Raw genomic sequence first — 18,482 nt, 5'->3', positions numbered from 1 at the left:
GAGAAAGTCAATTCGAGCAGTCTGCACAGGAGCTAGGAAGGCTTCAGCACCATCATCAAAGAACATATGAACGAACGGTGAAGTTGCCAAAACATACTTGATCTTGCTCTCCTTCCTCATACTCAGATCCTCAAAACGCCTTAAGGATACATCGCTCCAACTAATGACCACAGCAGCCTACCTTCGCCGCTCTTCCGTCGACAAAGCCGAACTCACCAGACCCTGACTTGAGGAAGGCGGCTTAGCAAGCTCGTATATCCTCCCATCAGCCGCGCTGGGCCATGCCAATCCCTCCCTCGGTCGAATATTTTCTCGCTGCTGTTCTACCCGCCGTCGGGGACCGTCCCACCTTCTTGGACCTCGACTCTTACTGCGGCTCCTCCTCCGATCATTCTGCCAAATCCCACTGTGTCTACTATTCACATCAGCCCAATTCCCCAGCATCCCTTCTCCATCACACCACTGAGCTCTCTCTTGAGAAAGAAGCCTCCCTTTCCCCATGCGTAGCTCTACAGTTCTATCAGTCGGGGGCCGCCAGTTATTGACTTGTCCCCATGTCTCACAGCTGCTCGAGCTGGTAACTGCAGTCATCTTCATTGGATTCCTCAATGCCTTGAGCTCCTGCTGCCCTGAGGGCACGTATATGTAGTCGAATATTCTACGCTCATCGGACTTACCCCTTTCTCTCATCGGCGAGCCTGCAGAAGGTCCTGATGGTGTTATAACATGAGCGGAAGAGCTCGAGAAACTAACATGACCATATTTGAATTCAGCCGACCGCAGGGACCACAGGAGAATTCAGAGATGATCATCACATACGATCATTCAAAAATGTCCGAGCTCGCCTACTCGTTGACCTCTGGCCGATCCTCTGGCCGTTCCTCTTCCGATGCAATTGCTGTGCCTGGTGCTGACATTAACAAGATATTACGGAGCGTACAAGTAACATCAAAGGGCTTACTTCCGGAGCTTGGCTGTAGGTTGGTCGTTGTAGTAGGGCCTTCATGAATACTACTATATGACTCCGCCCTCTCCTCCTCCTCAGGAGGCAACAGATCAGTCGGGATGCAGTACATTAACTACGAACTAATCTAATCAACAGGCACTGAACCAGATGAAGGCCCAACTCGACTCCAATGACCATGAAAACTAATAAGCATTGAGCGTATACATGCACTGAAAATCAACCCGCTATACCCAGCCATAGGCCTATTCCCATCGAGACGAATCCTCCTATGCAGAGACCTGATGAAAAACGAAAAGAATACCCCTATCTCAGATCACAACCTTATTAAGCAGCGGTAATCAGTCCACATGAATCACACCCGATGACGCAGCCATGATACCCTCTGGCTCGACCAAGTTATAAGGACATCTCATACAATTGGGGAAAATTCGCAACGTAACAGAGTATCTCAAGCTACAAGTGTAGCGCCGTTAAAAGCGAGTTTTCCTATCAATTGCAGCTCCGATAGAGATGAGAATGCGACGAGTCCAAGATGACCTTGCCTGAATTAAGAGCAACCGCAGAGAAGCGGCCAGCAGCCTTCAGCTCGTCAGCTGTGAGCCCCGGTATCTCATTCACAGTGATGAGAGTGAGGCTCACTGAATAACCGTTGGCCAGTCCGAATATAAAAATGACAGGGAGCGAGATCCAGTCGCTTGAGATGACCTCGGTTGCACAAGAAAAGAGGAAAGGAACAAGAAGGGCACCTGAGAAAAAGGAGAGGGGCCGACGATGACAACATCCAACTCGCGGAACAGCAGAATGTTCGAGTAGAGTTCAATACTCAGGATGGGTAATATTTATCCGCCGTTACCAGCATTATAAGCCGAACAGATTTCCTTCGATCGAGGGTAATATCGGAGTAACTTACGGAATATGAGGGTTAGCCATACATTGGAGTGATCAAGTGGCCCTCGAAAACGAACCGAGAATCTCCCGATGACATCTGCAGTGGTAAAGACCGTAAGTAGGATGGTCTGGAACCAATGGTCTTTGTCGAGAGAGGTAAAGGTAACGCACGGGATGGCCGTGATGACCTGACGCAAGGACCCTAGCAAGAGGCGTGCCTCGGCAAGTCGCAGCATCTCCTAGTCGAACTAGAGTTTTTCGCAAGAAATCACCCCGCTAGTTACTCATCGTCAAAATGCCAACTCATGGACTCACCGAAGGATAGCAAGTAAGAGTGATCATCAACTGGGAGAAGATAATGGCCTCGTGGAACCATACTTTGCCGATGACATCTACTATATGGAGAGAACGGTGGGGATTACCATTCGACGGTGGACCTGAAACTACGTAGAAGGGCCTCTGTTGAGACTAAGTAACAGGCTCACTCAGCAGACTCCGAGTCATGTCTCCATCAGTACTGTCCTCATTGTCATCTTCCCCAGGTATAATAACGTTATGCAGATGAGCTGATATCGGCATACTCATCAGGGAGTAGAAGCAAACAGCACATATGATGATCTGAATGAGACTCCCTTAGCCGCACACCTACTCCACTGAGGCATCCCCTACCGTGACCAGAGCCGCGCTGAAGTATAGAGTAGTGGCGTCAACTACAGATGCTGCCATCACTTTAGTGATATCCCGGTACATAACAGATACGAAGGCCGATAAACCTGTGGTGGGGAGAACACCTCTTTTACAGCAATTGTTGAAGAACTTTCAAACACCGGCGGAAGAAAACCGACATCACCTATGCCGATCTGCATGGCTTCCTGCATTTTGGGCGAGTACTGCGAGTTCAAAGCCAATAAGCTCGAATCAGCAAATGCTGTCACCACCGACAAGAAGAGCCTGAGAGAAACAATTCCACGAGCGAGTTCGAGAACAACCAGAGGCTGCTATCGACACACGACCCTTCCCATGCGAGTGCAGTAATATCACAAGTCATTTGTCGACTGTCCCAAGGTGTTGACTGCCGGAAAATTTAAGAGGAGCAACCATTAGAGTGTACCACATCGAGCTCTAGATGTCGATTATCAGATGTCCAAGAGCATAGCTGCTATCATACCACACTTATGTAAACCTCCCTCAGATATGATCGGTATAGTCTGTTAGTACACTAGAGTCATGAGGGATACATAACGAGTCGCTTCTCCCAGACTCATCCATCGTGATAATAGAATGACCAGTAAGCCAAAGAACTGCCCAGAGAAGGCTCCGTAAATACGTTGCTTGAACTGAGCACAAACCAAGAAGAGATATCCGTACATCATTGCGTTAATCAACTTTCATGTCACATCTCGCACGCTGGTTCCCTCGCCATATATCATGGAATGTGGGTATTCGAAAACATCGCGTTTGAAACATAAATTCACCAGTATACGCTGCTCCACAAGAGATCTAGTAGTAGACTACATATTCACGAGTTCTACTATCACACCAGCAGGGAGCATTACCTTGAAACTCCTCCCAAGGGAAAGGGCAGCTACCGTTAGTATAGTCCCAGCCTGATATATACAGGTGATGGGGAATTCGACGTTCGTATTTGGGAAGAGACTTCGCCAATAGTCGAATGCTGCCCATATAGCTGAGAAACAACGATGGAGTTTCAACCGTTCAACGCGACTTCATGTAAATTGTAGACGTTTTGTCTTCGCGACTGATAACGCAGTTGTTCACCTCGGAATGAATTGCTAAATATGATTTTCACTAGTGTTCTTCATATCACGGATGAAACTCCAATGATGAATACTTGGGTTAAAAATCATTATCACATTCACCATGCACACTAATTTATGCGCTTACGACTCCGTCATAGAGACGCAGAAATGAAATTACGTCCGAAGTCGATTGAGAGTAAACGATGCTGCTGCCCATGTAAGGCACACATCGGCAGTCAACCCGCTGAGCTGTCCGTAAAATATCCCCATAATATTTGCATCGATGGCGTTCTCCCAGACGCTACTACTACTACTACTACTACCTGATATCGGGAATAGATATCCCAAACCTATAATAACCATCCTCACATAGGCTCCTGTAGTAACTGTGACGAAATGGCCAGCTTGTAGTGGTACACCCATAGAGGAACACAGTCCACACTGTCGGGCCCAGATGCTTCTCCCTATCGTGATAATCTCTCGGTTTTCATTCCAGGAAAACTCTACAGTGCATGCCAATTCGATATGGAAATGTGTGCTATCATGTGTTGTGACCTGAGTAACCGCTAGAACTGTGATAGCGACAACTTGTTCACTATAATTCTTCCTTCGAAGTAACACACATGTGCATATCAAATTGACACGCACTGTACTGAACGTAAGCCGCGCGATCGCTTGCTACATCGACTCCGATGCCAGCAAAGCGGATTTGCGACATTCAAACCAGCGATTAGAGGTCGTCAATATCATCATCGTATCACCATGCCTCGCAAGTGCATTTACTATCCCTTACCAGTGCACTACGACTGGGCCACCATCCAAGGTAGACTACAGAGGTTATCAATCCGTCACACCCAACTATTGCTATATCATAACGAAGGCTGTAGGGGACGCCCAGAGCTCCCATAATCCCATCTAGCAATCTCAGAGTTAATTGAACGTGTGAACACAACAAGACTATCACCAACACATTCACATCATGGCCACTCGAATATTGAGCCAGGAACGAATTTACCCTTGAACTCAGGTCGCTCGCTGAGCCATATATCACTAGCACGGCGTTCGGATGCCTTGCGATACTTTCCGTATTTATCGATGCCTGGAGGTATCTTAGGAGAGTAGAAGTATAAACACAAGTCATCGGTGAAGCCAAGACGACATTCCTCGATAGTCAACACTGCTACTACATAAACAGTTTGACGCCAACAGCAGGCAAGCTGATTTAATAATTCATATTAGTGATTGTAGGAAATACAATAGCATACTAGAAATTCAAAAACTAGCTTCCTCGCGAGATTCATCTCGGGTCAACGTCTGTGCCCTGCCTAGTAATGGCAACCCTCCCACCCTGATGGACAAACTCCAATCCCGGAATATCTACATTTACTACTGTTGCTATCCGCGAAATCATCAACTGGTTTTCAGAGGTACCCAACGTATAGCTTCCCAAAAATCCCACCCTGAGAATACTTACCATAACTGTAGGAGCCTCAGGGATTTGAGGCCAATCGAGAGTCTCTGAAGGTTCAATGGGGAGGGCTGGGCTCTGAAGCAAAGACCAGCTCATACCATTTCGCAGAAACTAAACGATGAAATCTGCGATGAATGAGTGCTCTCGTGATACGATGCTATTATATGTATGAATGTTGTGCATAAATGCACACAAAGGAGAGTAAATTGATTTTCTAATTGAATTAGAACATATAATATCATATGTGCTTCACTCCCTCATCCACACTATAACCGGTCCACAAGGATAGAGGAGGAAATTCCCACAGCACAATCAGGTCATTGTACCTCAAAGGTCTATTATAGCTTGTCGCCTTACCTCCAACACTTCAATATCGTCAACCGTCCTCTCCTTCTCAAGTAACGCCTTGAGCCTTCTACTAGCTCCAGATTGGCGTCTGGTCAACCCGAACGTATCGAGGGGCTTCTCCCCGACCAATTGCTTCCACATCGGATCAGCCTCTCTGAACGTCGACCGTACAACTCTGAACCTCCGATGAGAATCAAAGTTGGCTGTTTTGTGAATCTCGGGCGTTGGTATCGCTATTCTCCTCGCGTCCCGAGTCGACCTATGATGCACTCGTCTGACGATATCTTCCAGTTTCTTCCCAGTGCGGTTTAGCTTGAACCACATATCTTTCAACCTGAATAACAAGTCGCCTCTGCTATCAGCTCCACGGTGCATTCCACTGCTCGCCAAATACGGCGATAAAGGCATTTCCCCGTACTACACATGGGCTGTACTGTGCTCCCGCATGCTCCTATGGTGCAGAGGCAAAACAAAGACGAGAAAAAGGGCTCAAACTGATAACTCATACAGAAACGAGATCACTTCCCAACGCCTGCTCAGGAAATGGACTAAGCGGATTCCGCCGAAATTTGCGTTGCTCCATCGGGACCTCGAATGCGCTCGCCCGCGGGGAGGAATCTGTTCCTTGCGGAGCACCAGGTTTCGCCAACTCGCCAAACTTGGCGAAACCTGTAACCGAATGGTCAAATGACTAGTCGGCAAAATCCTTTATAACCCCCTCGCAGACGGAATTACAGCGCATTGGTATCTGTAGCGAACAGGTTTCGACGAAATTTCCGGTATGACCGTTCACCAAACTTTCGAATTCGCTCGCCCGTACGCGCAAACCACCTTCATAGCATGTAATTTGCCTACAAGGGGTGGTCCAAATCCGTTTCTGTGCAGGATAGGACCATAATTTTGGCTCTGTTAGGCGAATACTTTCAACGCAGCCAAACTAAACCAGGAATCAGCGAATTTATCGTCGAAAATGGGGTCATTCAGAATTTGCCAACAAATTAATTTAATAGGTGAAAGCTCTTGTACACGCATGATTTGCCTAAAACTTGTGCGTATTCAGCTTATAACCAGTATTCGCCGTAAATTGTCGCCGAAACATGTTTGCTGATTTTCATGGCATGACAGAATTCCGCGGATGACGGTTGCGTCAACTTGGCAGTTTTTGGTTAGAGTCTCGATTCGAGACTTTTGAAGGTGATATTTAAGTTCATGATGAGTTGTTCATCATATCAGATCATTTCCGACAGATGACCATGGGACTTTCGTTGACTTTCGACTTACATGAAACATCGTGACATAATACTATGACTATAATATGGATGCGAATACTCCTCACTCGTTTCAGACTGAGCTTCGGGAACAGCTTCTTGAGCCAGGCGTCTTGACGTGTAACCCGACACACATCACGTGTCGGCCGAGGTGATTGTTACGTCTTAGATCCTACGAGAGTTGTAATGACATCAGATCGTAGAGATCTTATCTCGCTTGCGTGCAGAATGCCAAGTTCTTGCATTGTTGGTTCGTGACTCGCTGTTAGGAAGGTATGCACTAATTTTGTGGTTGAGTATCTTTCATTTGTGTGTAAATATTTGATAATTCGGTGAGTGGGCTTTTCCGCCGTGTTAATGTGTCTTTTATCTTTCCCGGAACTTCAAACGCAAAACAATAACAATACGCAGAATAAACTCAATCAATTGAAATCAGATGGCTATTGTCAGCACTTCTACTTTCTAGTATTTCATACACCACTTACCAATAACTTGTTTACACTGAAATTTCAGTAAGATTCCACAAGTTGTGGACCACAAGGGAATCAAGAATATCAATACAAGACTGAGACGGAACCATCAGTGTTGCACTGCAAGTACAGAGACATAAGCGCAATAACGACCATATACCCTACATGGCACACGGGTTTCATGACGAAACCACCAGTGTTGCACTGCAAGTACAGAGACATGAGACCTACATGGACCGTGGTAACTCATTCATAATGTATTGAGATTCTTGACAAATGGGAAACGTGACGTACGGGACTCATAAGAGAGCGTGTCACGTCACGAATGAGGGACGAAAATGAGAGAGGATAGAATAAGGACATGTATATGCGTAAGCTGGACACAAGATGAGGCTATGGTGAGACAGACGAACTATCGTAGTTCGGCACAGAACTAACCTCACCATATTTGTTATCCACCAACTCCATAAACTCAAGACTGTTAGGTACTAAATCGGACTCAGTAACGTTACACGACCCATTAAGGATGAATGAAAACAGTGAAACATGGGATGGAAACAGAGTGATGACATGTTTATATTATAAACTTCACAAGACTAACAATTGGTCCATAAATTGTTTATAACAATTTACTAGCAGCCCGCGTCGCTTCGCTCCGGGGAAGCTGTAGCTACTACGGAGGGGGGTTATAGTACATTTCCTGCATGGTGTTTGCACCTGGTTTGTTATGAAAGTAAAGCGTGGACTCCACAGTGAGGAATAATAGTTGAAGGTTGGTAGAATTGTACTCCCATACGATCGCCAAATTTGCACGAACTGCGTGGGTACACAAATTGCCTAACTGCAAGAAGTGCAAGAAAACGTGATGAAATTACGCACGATGTAGGTTTAGGAATGCGTTGAAAAGAGTAGAATTGTAGTGTTGGGAGGCGTTTAGAATGAATAAGTAGGAAGTAGCGTGTTAGAGGGGCATATGCTGAAAATGGGGTAGCATGTAATTAGAATTTGTGGAAGAAATTTGAAAATGTGAAATATTAACGCACGATTATATCCACCTAGCTTAAAAGTATTAATTTACACTTCGCTCCGCTGGTTGCACAATTTCTTGAATGTTGGTATAATCTGTGTCTTCCGACGACTAGGCAAAACCCGTATACTCATGAATCATGCCAAGTCGCGGAAATCAGTATTCAGCAAGAGTTGCTGAATTCCTTCCTACGTAGGTGTTATACCAACCATTTTTCCGCCGCCAACCGAATCGTTCTTTCACCAAGAACTCCGCCGTTTTCTAGTCCAGTATCGGAAACGCCGACCCGGTGTTATCAGCGTAATATTCCGTATTTGACCGCTTGTCTTGGTGTTTGGCAAATGAAATCTGTGCGGTGGTTACTTGGCGAAATCCGAGTTGGCGAAACCTGTTACGCCCGTTCCTTGTAGTTGGACAGTGGGGACTCGCCCCCCTCTCTCTATCAGAGATAATGTTCGCATAGTTATTATCATATCCAACAAGGCATTGTTGTAATGACCGTACCAACTAGCACCCGAAGGTGCGGGGAGATGACTGTGGAACAGGTCGCCGAGATCTGCCAGGCTCGAGAGCTATTCAAAAGCCCCCATTTGAACGCCAAACTGCTGCTGCATGGACAGGGCTTTACCAAGATGTGCGATCTCAGCCAGTACTTCAATGTTAAATTCCTCAGCCTCGACTTCAACATGATCAGCGTTATTGAAGGCCTAGAGTATCTCTCGCAGCTTACAGCTCTCCATCTACAGAGCAATCAACTCACGATGATATCAGGACTTGAGCGCAACGTCAATCTGAGGGTACTCAACCTCAGCGACAACCACATAAAGGAGATCGGCGATGGGATGAAGAATCTTGTGAATTTGTCGAACCTCAACTTGTCCAAGAATGAACTCAGTGATTTCCACCAGGCCGTTGATGACTTGTCGCATTGTCCACTGACTACACTAGATCTTGGCAGCAACAACCTGGCTGAATTCGACTGTCTCGAGGAGTTCTCAGAGAAACTGAATGGCCTGAGGTGCTTGTACTTACATAGGAACCCGGGCGTTAGAGCAGTTAAGCACCTCCGCAAAAGGCTCATTTCGATGCTACCACATCTCAACTACCTGGATGATAGGTGGTCATTGAATCCCTCCAGCGTTGGGATCGTTGATGTTATCAGGCCTGTATCAGCTTTCGAGCGTCTGGGGGGAAATATCGACCGGAGGCAGTTTATAAAGGAAAGTGAGATGAGAGATTCCCAATGGGAGGATCGACAAAAACAAATCACCAGGTAGTGTTGAACCGCCATGTCTACCATAGAGAGGTGCTCCGTAGACGTCGTGAAATGGCATTAGAAAGAATCGCGAGGGAGAATTTGGCTAGAGGGCTCAACCAGCCAGTGAGCAGGTTAGGGCACACAGAGAGCTCGGACAGAGTTGAACGGGAGGACAGAGGTAGGGTAACGTGAAAGGGTGAGATGCTGATAGTAATGAATCAGTGACAGTGATGGCCGCCGAGACGGGACAACAGCGAACGATACATGTGCCGTCTACTGGCAGGCCGGCGACAGAGGTATGCAGAGATTGGGGTTAGTGGTGGTCAGTGAGGGCTTTACTCATTGCTAGGTGTAGTAAAGAAAACTGTATTACACACTACATTAGGTAGTATTCGAAGCGTTTATATTCGATGTTAAGTGATAGATCAGCGTACTGAAAAACTGAGTGCAGTACATGTTCGGTGTCTTATTACTTATATAGTGTACGAGTATGGTATTTACTACGACAGCCTTGTATGCATTGTTAGTGTCCCCGACACCGGTGTGACAGGATTGTTCTCTAGCCTGTTGACTCTGCAAGGTACTATGGAACGATGAGCAGTTATGGCAATCGGTAGAGGTCGATCGAGAGGCCCTCATGCGGGATGCCAATCTACAACAGGCCTCTGGAACAGTAGGGAACTGGGAAGGTATGTACATGTACATTCAAATTCTCAGAGGGTCCCTTTTGTCCTCAACGACCCTCCATCTCCGACCTCCCGAACTACTACTGCCCCTCGGGGTAGCGATCTCGGTGACATGGACTGACCATGAACATACGTTGTCGAGAATTGCCCAATATGCTATCAGTGTTGCGTAGCAGAGTTACATGGGTAGTTCATTCAGTTTTTTCAATTCCAAGTATGGTCGTGAAGATATTAGGTCGGGGGACTATTAGCATTGCCTGGTGGACAGTTGTGTATGCCGCTGTTGCTTGCTTGCTTGGCTTGGTTAATAAAGCACTGGTGGAGTGGTATCACTTTAGAGCATTTAACATCCTCACTGTGGTGACACGTGTATTGGCGCTCCCTTTGATATGGGGTATGGCTAGTGGGAAGATGAGTATGATGGAAGAGGTAGTAGTGGTAAAGAATAGCAGCACGACGTATTCGTCTCGGAAGCATCGGACTAGTTGATAGAGCGATTAACCCTTTTCTCATTGTAAACTGCGTTTTAATCAGTGTCTCTCACAGAGAGTAAAGCACCCACATGAAAACACTCAAACAGAAATTCAAAATTTTCACGATATTGCTAATAGCTCTGGCGTTCAAGCTAAAGTTGAGATGTTTCAACACTATAACATCCAAGCTTGACGAATTTCCATCGCCCTTTCATCCGTCTTCTTCAAAGAGCGATTCGGATATTTTTTGAGGGTGTGAGGCCGTCCCTGAGAACATCTTCATGCGAGAAGGTGTTCGTCCATGACGTTCTTATATAAGCCTTATTAACGTTATGTCATGTTGGTCTCAGGTTGTGGCTGCCCTACGGCGCCCATCTTGGCTGCTACTCGCCCCTATAGTTTGTCGCTCTCTAGAGACGGTGGTATCGTTCATGGCAGTTCAGTGGACTAACGTTCCGATGTACCTTGTTTTACGCCGAGCTAATACGCTTTTCGCGTTGGTTGGTGAGGCACTCATTTTGCACAAGTCGATCCGCCTTGCCTCGGTGGAAGCGGTAGTAGTCATTCTGGTCGGTACTGCCCTGGCTGGCTATGGCGACTTGACTTATGATTTTTTCGGATATGTTGCAGCTTTTTCTCAAAACTTTTTCACAACGGCGTCAAACGTTTGTACGTATCGTCTCACGCATGAATCGGCGCAGACTTGCCAGGTTGAGGTCGCGCTTTTCATTCACACACTGTTCTCCATCCCGTTGTTGTTGGGACTAGCTATGTGGACAGGAGAGCTCACTGCATCTTCGATTCCTCTTGACGGAAGCACCCCGGTATTGATGTTCACTATCCTTGTATACGTATTGCTAGTAGCGCTACATCAAATCTCTAATACGATGTCAATTGTGAATGGTGGTCCGGTGAGCACTAGTGTTGCTGGAAATTGCAAGGACATTGTGCAAACCATAGCAGGTGAGTGATGATGCAGATAGGCGTGGAGTGAGAGATCAGGTTATGTTGTTAGGTGGACTGTTATTCGATGACTACATCTACGATCACTGTAACGTCGCGGGTATCTGCCTCAGCTTTGTTGGCTGTGCACTTTATATAAAATCGAAAATAATCACTAACGGGGCTCAAACGCCTCGGAAAGAAGTGAATGGGATGAGGGCAAGCTCAGATATTCATAAGAAGAATATTAAACTAGCTTAAAACGTTCATTGTACATTGTCAATGATGTCGCTTGTGTTGTTGATTGGGTGAAAATCGATCGATTGGGCGCGCGCGGATTTCTTGCTCGACGCTGGACGTGCGATGGTGAAGTGACATGGCCGCCCTAACCTTTATCGGGTTGTTGCATTGTGTTTTGGCTCAATTGATGCTGGCTGCTTAGAAAGAAGCTCTTGAGGCTTCTAAGGATGTCATGTATGCCTATTCTGATTAATGTTACTCGTAGTGATTTCTGTCAAGTTGCCTGCGTTGGCGACGCCAACTTGGCGTTGTATTCTCTTGAATGCAAGTACATAGGGTCTATGCGACTTGCAGCCCAGTGAGAATAGTTTCGCCTTTCTTTCAACGTGTACGATAGATGTGCGGGTATGTTCTACTTATTCTGTGAAACAGGTGAGCAAGAAGGAGATGTCTGCTGTTCTCGAGGTGTTGGCAAAGGCAATCTGTGCTGTGGCTAAGCAGTGCCTTGAAGTTGCATTGGGAGGGCATTGTGTTGATCTTTGTGGGTTGATATGTATTATGGAATCACAATTTCCAGAATGGGTCTTCAAAGTACGCGTTTCGGAGTTGATTTCGGAATACATTCCGGAATATTTGGGAATAGAATCCTCTGAACATTCTGAGAATCGATTCTAAGAATACTTACTAGAATGGATTTCAGTGGATTTCTCTGAACCCCCCGTTTATCAGTGGTATCAGTGGTTATAAGATTAACGGGGTGTAGTTACAGTAATCAGTGGTGACTACTGATTAGCAGCCGTTTCATTATCAACATGGACGTGCGATCTGAGGACAGCATGCTTAGCCCCCTGGTCAACGATACGAGTGTGGTTGTTGCTGGCATCTGCTATCAGATCTTGCTCGATGTAGATTTGACGGGTGAACTTTCTGTGAGGATGTCATCCAAGCAGGAAATGATTTCTACTGGAATGGAGGCTCTGGGGTATTGCAAAGGATAGGGCTCGTGATCGAGTGCTGTCAGGGGCTGCAACTCGGCCGCGCTCGCTCGACACTGCGACGCCAGTGTGTTGGGTGATCTTCTAAATGCGACTCAACCGTGTTCAGAACGTAATGGTTGGTGGTGACGTTCTATCCTCTGAGAATCTCGGTGAGGTCCTTGAACACTGTTAGAGACATTCGTAAGCGTCGTTGATCATCATTTGTATCAATGATAGAGGAAGGTGAGGTGAATTGGAGAGCTTACTGGGTGGTGTGGCGTATGGTGCGGAAGGTAGCACTGGCTGATTATGTATGTGTCAACCAGAGAAGCCTGCATAGAGAGGCAGAGGTGCTCCCAAATGAAAGCCATGCTTAGTTCTACAGTCAACGCTTTTAAGTTTAATATCGTCCTGTTGAGTTGATTACTTGATGGAGGTTCATTAAGGGAAATGACTTATCTTCGAGAGTTTATGGTATCGGGGTAGTTTTATTGATGGTTTATTGACAGAAAAACATGAACTAGTATGGGAGCCATGGTAGAGATTGCTTAGTTAGTTGTGGTAATGGAAGATTCACCGTCACCGCCGCCGGCAGCAAAGGACGAGAAGCCAGCGAGACCTCAGATAAGCGATGTTGTTGACGAGGCGAAGTTGTGGGCAGTAGAGCTCGAGAAACTCCGTCGTGGTACGGCTTGTGTTTTCCTCAACCAGTTCGAAGAGGCTGAGAAGATCTTCCGTAGTGGTATCTTCGCAAATTCAGAGTATGACATGCTCCCTGTACCGGCGCAAGGACATGACCTACGCCCTGCGTACGCCTTTCAATGGGCTCTGGCTAGTTTGTTGGATGGCTTGGCGTCGTTCGCGAATGATCAACTCGATGACTGTCTTAGTAGAGTTTGGCTGACTGAAAAATTAGCAGGGGAAAGCCCGGACCAGTGGATTGGTCAGAGATTCCTCAGAGGTATGTGTTATATGTTTGGCGGAATAGTGCAAATTTTACAACAGTCTTTCGTGAAGGCTGGGGTTAATTTGACCCGTAGTTGGACTTTGATAAAATCGATGGAGAAAGAGGTGTTGAACTACGTGGGGTACGAGGCCGATGTGGTGAAGTCTTTGGGGAGTTTTGTGATTGGGACCCTCAACTTGGTCGTGACTATGCTGCCCGGATCAATAGTCGCGGTGGCTGAGCTCGTGGGATTTGATGGCACTAATAGGGCTGCTTCTATCGGCCTCCTAGAGGAGTGTTACAAAGGAGGGGGTCTCTTGGCGCCGTATGCGGCTCTCGTTATATCGGCCTATCACTTACAGATGAGATCCTTTATGGGGGAGTCGCCGTCGAATGAAGAATTGGATGAGGTGCGAGGCATCCTCGACGAGGGTCTTGGGAATTATCATAACAGTTGCGTGTATTTGATCGAGATGGCTGAATACCATGCTGTGAGAAGGAATCCTGAGGCCGCACTGAGGACCATGGATGTGGCAGGGCGTTCTTGTGATAGGCCGGCACTGGCTCTTGTGGTTAACATGAAGAAAGCGGTTTACCATATGTTGTGCATGGAGTGGGAGGAAGCTATTGGCTGCATTAGAAAGGCAAGTCTATGTCATGAGGAGGTTGGTAGGCGTACGTATGTGCCCTTCTTTGGAGCGTTAGAGGCTATTTTGAGGAAGCTCACTGGACAGGAATATCAGAGCTGTATCGAACGGGTTGAACGGTATCGCGCTATGAACAAGTCCAACTGGCGTGCCTCGGACCTTCTGGCCTTCAAGAAGATTGAGGAGTACTCTAAGAGGCCTGATAGAGTGATTCCCTCTATTGATGTGGTGGAGCTCATGATGCTGCAGTTCTACTGTTTGAATAAGGCCTCTATCGCAGTCATCAAAGGCCCTTTGACCGCGCTCTTGAGCGAGACCAATACGGCGTGCATTCAAGACGAGGCACGGCGCCTGGTGTTGTTAGCAGAGTTGCATAGGCTGGCTGGAGAGCCGGATGAGGCGATAAGGCTGGCAGGAAAGGTCATTGGGAAGGAGGATGAACTTATGCCTCCTCAGCCAGTTCCAGAGTCGGCCGATCTGATACTCTTGAGGCCCTACTGGAGTGGTACGTGCCTTGTAGCTCTGCTTGTGAAAAGGCAGGCTCTAGCTGACAAGGGTGAATGGGAGGCTGGTGATGAAGCTGTAGAGCAGATGAACGCGGTGGCCTGGCGCTTGCAACAAATCGATCCGACACCGAAGGCACGGAAGAGCTTTTTGGCGATGATGAGCAACACTATACAGAGCTATGCTGGGGCTAAGCCCAGTGGGGGGTACTTTGATATGACTTTGAAGTTTAAGAGACACGCTCTAAGGAAACGACTGGAGGCACGTGTAAAGAACGAAGTGTGTGATGGTGAAGAAAACCTGGACAGCGGTTTTGTTAGCGCTGATGAGGAGCAGGAGGAGGAGGAAGGCTGATTTAGTGACAAATCTGTGAGTGTTTTGTAGTAGTCGCTTGTACTATTATATTTTCTTGAAAGATCGTGTTGTAGTTACTCTTGTCAATTTACACAGTATTGCAATCATAGGTCTTCAGTAGAGCGATATAGCCTGCACTGGCTTGGTGTGAAGTGGACACTGCTATCCTATCTCGTTCTGTTCTTGTGTTGAGGCATGTAGTCGCAAGGAGTAGCAATGCGGCGGTTCTGATGTACAACAAAGTCGACTTGGAAAGGTCTGATGATCTCTTGTGATTTCAGCTGTGTGTGAGGTTATGATTCTATTTTCACTATGTTTTCAAGTCCAATTTAGTGATGTCGTTGTTTGCCATCTTGCTTCTTGTATTGTTCTGAGCTAGCCGGGAGAGAGGAGGTCGAAAGCAGAGTTTTTCGGTCTTTCGGTAAACAATTTTGCGAATCACATAGGAAGGGGGCTTCTGGTGTGCGCTCTTCCCGTGTGGTTTTTATTGCTGTCTTTATTGGATTTCGCGGCTCAAAACTGAACACGCTGATTGGAGAACAGAATGTACAATCGCATCAGTTTACCTGCAGATTTGCGCATGTCCCTCATCGACATTTCCAGGGATGTCGCGGCCCTCCGAGAATTAACGATCCAGGAGTTCACCAAGCTGAACAGAGAAGTGAAAGAGCTGAAGTCGAAGGTCACTACCTTGCAGAGGCAACTTCATAAACAGTCAGCTCTCAACCATGGTGGACTCGTAGCCTCCCCTGAGCACGACGACAAGACGATACTCTACACTCTGAGTACGCTGGCTCTCGATGAGGCCGTGGAGGATGCTGTCGCCAGCGATAGGACTGAGGACACTCTAGAGGCATTATCGATGGAGACTTCGCTGGAGGGCAGTACTGAAACGACCGAGCCGCACTGTGAGGGTGGGAAAGAGGCTGAAGGGAGCAAGGGGTTGGTCGTGGGCAGTCGGAGCTCATCGAGGTCGATTGATAGTCGGCGGGACTCTTTCATCAGCACAGTATCCCACGTTGTTGGAAATACAACAAGTAAGATTCTCGAGGTGTCGTGATATGTGATGCTCTCTATCAGGAACCCCAAAGAAGTCCGTATCGTCGTCAGCTGCCGGCGCTCAGCCTACGTCCACTAAGAAGCGACGCCGGCTAGAGGTGCTCGTCTGTTGCGGTGATTGACGAGATTGCGGTGGTTTGTAGGTGGACACATCTTATTTGGTTGAAACGGACTTGACGGTGAAGCACGATGGGAAAATACTGTGTGATCTATACCGGGTGAGGACGCTGACGCTGGTGGTGGAGTCAACATTCACTTGTCTCTTACAGTTCTCCCTCTGGCCTAAAGGAATGCTCTCGAGTCAACTCCGACAGCAGTTAAAGAAGGTCCCCTGTATACGAGAACTACTGGCAAAGGGCGATCTATCCATACAAGGGATCTCTAAAGAAGGCCATTCGATTGACCTCGATGGAGTCATCACTGCCAACGACGTGCGAGACTACACACGTCTAATCGTTAGGTTGTGATGACGTTATGTTCTATTGCATCTACCCAAATGTAGAGGCTGCTGCAGCTGCTGTTGTCATCACTTCGGTGCTGGTGCAAGTTCGCTTGAATACTCCTACATTGGGTTCATCATTGTAGGGAGATACCCCAAACATGCAATGCGGTGGTCGTCTGACTTATTTGCACAAAATTTCCGTAGATGATACCTTGATGGCTATTGTGTGGGTCAATGATTCGGGTGGGCCCGAGATAATGTGTTTGCTAATCGGTATGGTGTAGCTGCCAGGTTTTGAACCTGGGTCTATTGGATGGTGGCTTGGTGCATTATCAGCTACACCAACTTTACTACGGGCAACTGATTCGAGTAGCACTTTGTGACTTCTGCCTACCTATTGACCGCAGAGGGGAACATCCTGGACTCTCATTCGAATATAAAGGTGACTATGAAACGGTCTATCGAGAGTGCACCGTGCTGGCCGAGGGGAGTTCGGATGCATCGACGATAGTCTCGAAGACTGCACCTCAAAAAGACGTTATTGCTATAGGAAATGTTGAAGGAGGTTGACTTTCCAATTCTTGTTGTGATAGAAGTGAGCTTCCTATCTCATCTTACCATTTTCCACCATAAATGGCTTGCTGGTCTCCTCCTAGAGCCAAACCTGAGGAGCAGCTCACTTTCCATGACAAAGTGTGTTGGCGCATCGCCTGTAGCCATCCGTACCGTACTCACTATAGATACTCAGAGATATACCTCTAACAAGTCGGGAGTGGGCCTCTACCACGCATGAGATGACCGATATTGAAATTCGAGGCCCATCTCCAGTGATGCACAACCGCCAACGGCAGCCATTAGCTCGGTACATTGTGACCAAGCCAGCATCAGAGTTGGGGGGACCTGTCCACTTCTCTAGTGGTAAGCGTCTGTGTCAATGGTTGTTGTACTAGAAGTAACGTGTTGGAGGTACGTACAACCCAATATCGTATAAATTCCCGCAGCTGAAGCCAAGGGAAGTGGAGGAGACAACACTGCCGACTGTGGTGCGAAGGCGTGTAGACGAGCATTCTATACAAGCGTGCTTGCCTCCCAAGAGCAGCGCTACGCAGACCGCTCGCTTTGAGCCGGTCAACGCTTGTAGAGTTTTGTGACTGCGATTGTAGTGACGACTTGACTGAACGTAGGTGTCCAATACGAGGCGCAAGTCGCTAGCGGCATGAGGCTGTCGAAGCACGCGAAAGCGTCCCTCAGGGAGTTCATATTGAAACCTGAGATCAACTTCGCCATAGAGCAAGCATTACAGCAAAACGAGACGATGGATGTATTTGCACGCGACTTTGATAAACTCGGTAGGTCCATGTCGATTGCTCCTGATCTGGCTGAGCTCCAGTGGTAGGTGTGGACGAGTCCCGCATGGCTATGCTAGATGCAAGTCTCGGCTCAGGAGCTGAAACTGGGCTCACCGAGGTAGGGGCATCCTCCTCATTCGTCGTCGACTAGGTGGGCAGCTGCCGCCGGTTTGGTCAGTGGCGTAACTTTCATGATGTTACCTACACCAGAGAGAAGAGGATTGAATGCATCCATTGGGTGCCAGGAGAGCCCGATGTTGTTGCTGCATCGTACTTAGACAACCTCACCTATGGCCAACGACTCGAGACCATGGGCAAGGTGAGCGGTAGCCGATACGATGCTGTCTCCATTGGAGAGCGCCAGAGGGTTTCCTTGGCGAGCTGATGTTAGTGTAGCGTGACTCAG

General features: G+C 47.4%; 6 protein-coding genes across 6 annotated transcripts in view; 5 read left to right on the top strand and 1 right to left on the bottom strand.

The window, feature by feature from the left end:
* Positions 1–1,145: 1,145 nt before the first annotated feature.
* Positions 1,146–2,733, bottom strand: Pmar_PMAR027697 (conserved hypothetical protein; the record flags this gene model as incomplete). Its single annotated transcript, XM_002780715.1, has 7 exons — positions 1,146–1,245; positions 1,510–1,713; positions 1,878–2,043; positions 2,171–2,292; positions 2,341–2,473; positions 2,525–2,628; positions 2,706–2,733. The coding sequence occupies 7 exons, from the start codon at positions 2,731–2,733 to the stop codon at positions 1,184–1,186; spliced, it is 819 nt and encodes a 272-aa protein (XP_002780761.1). The 3' UTR covers positions 1,146–1,183.
* A 5,960-nt stretch (positions 2,734–8,693) lies between these two features.
* On the top strand, positions 8,694–9,476 carry Pmar_PMAR027696 (leucine-rich-repeat protein 4.3, putative; the record flags this gene model as incomplete). Its single annotated transcript, XM_002780714.1, has 1 exon — positions 8,694–9,476. The coding sequence occupies one exon, from the start codon at positions 8,694–8,696 to the stop codon at positions 9,474–9,476; it is 783 nt and encodes a 260-aa protein (XP_002780760.1).
* A 2,027-nt stretch (positions 9,477–11,503) lies between these two features.
* Pmar_PMAR027695 (hypothetical protein) lies at positions 11,504–11,819 on the top strand (the record flags this gene model as incomplete). The annotated part of the gene is made up of 3 exons (XM_002780713.1): positions 11,504–11,579; positions 11,632–11,679; positions 11,788–11,819. 3 exons carry the CDS (start codon positions 11,504–11,506, stop codon positions 11,817–11,819), a joined length of 156 nt encoding a protein of 51 aa, XP_002780759.1.
* Positions 11,820–13,339: 1,520 nt separating this feature from the next.
* Pmar_PMAR027694 (conserved hypothetical protein) lies at positions 13,340–15,226 on the top strand (the record flags this gene model as incomplete). Its single annotated transcript, XM_002780712.1, has 1 exon — positions 13,340–15,226. The coding sequence occupies one exon, from the start codon at positions 13,340–13,342 to the stop codon at positions 15,224–15,226; it is 1,887 nt and encodes a 628-aa protein (XP_002780758.1).
* Positions 15,227–15,806: 580 nt separating this feature from the next.
* Positions 15,807–17,091, top strand: Pmar_PMAR027693 (hypothetical protein; the record flags this gene model as incomplete). Its single annotated transcript, XM_002780711.1, has 6 exons — positions 15,807–16,182; positions 16,307–16,383; positions 16,429–16,503; positions 16,555–16,716; positions 16,871–16,953; positions 17,064–17,091. 6 exons carry the CDS (start codon positions 15,807–15,809, stop codon positions 17,089–17,091), a joined length of 801 nt encoding a protein of 266 aa, XP_002780757.1.
* Positions 17,092–17,360: 269 nt separating this feature from the next.
* The window catches only part of Pmar_PMAR027692 (hypothetical protein, conserved), a gene marked incomplete at both ends in the record, with an annotated part of 2,279 nt that continues 1,157 nt past the window's right edge, over positions 17,361–18,482 (top strand). Inside the window, 5 exons of the mRNA XM_002780710.1 lie at positions 17,361–17,420; positions 17,468–17,645; positions 17,912–18,076; positions 18,124–18,194; positions 18,255–18,395. Coding sequence (XP_002780756.1) covers positions 17,361–17,420; positions 17,468–17,645; positions 17,912–18,076; positions 18,124–18,194; positions 18,255–18,395 — 615 coding nt within the window. The remainder of the gene's footprint in view (positions 17,421–17,467; positions 17,646–17,911; positions 18,077–18,123; positions 18,195–18,254; positions 18,396–18,482) is intronic.

Source organism: Perkinsus marinus (genome assembly GCF_000006405.1).
Source record: "Perkinsus marinus ATCC 50983 genomic scaffold scf_1104296944160, whole genome shotgun sequence".
Lineage (NCBI taxonomy): Eukaryota > Perkinsozoa > Perkinsida > Perkinsidae > Perkinsus > Perkinsus marinus.
The sequence above is the reverse complement of the archived record's forward strand: the minus strand, read 5'-3'. Positions and strand labels throughout refer to the sequence as shown.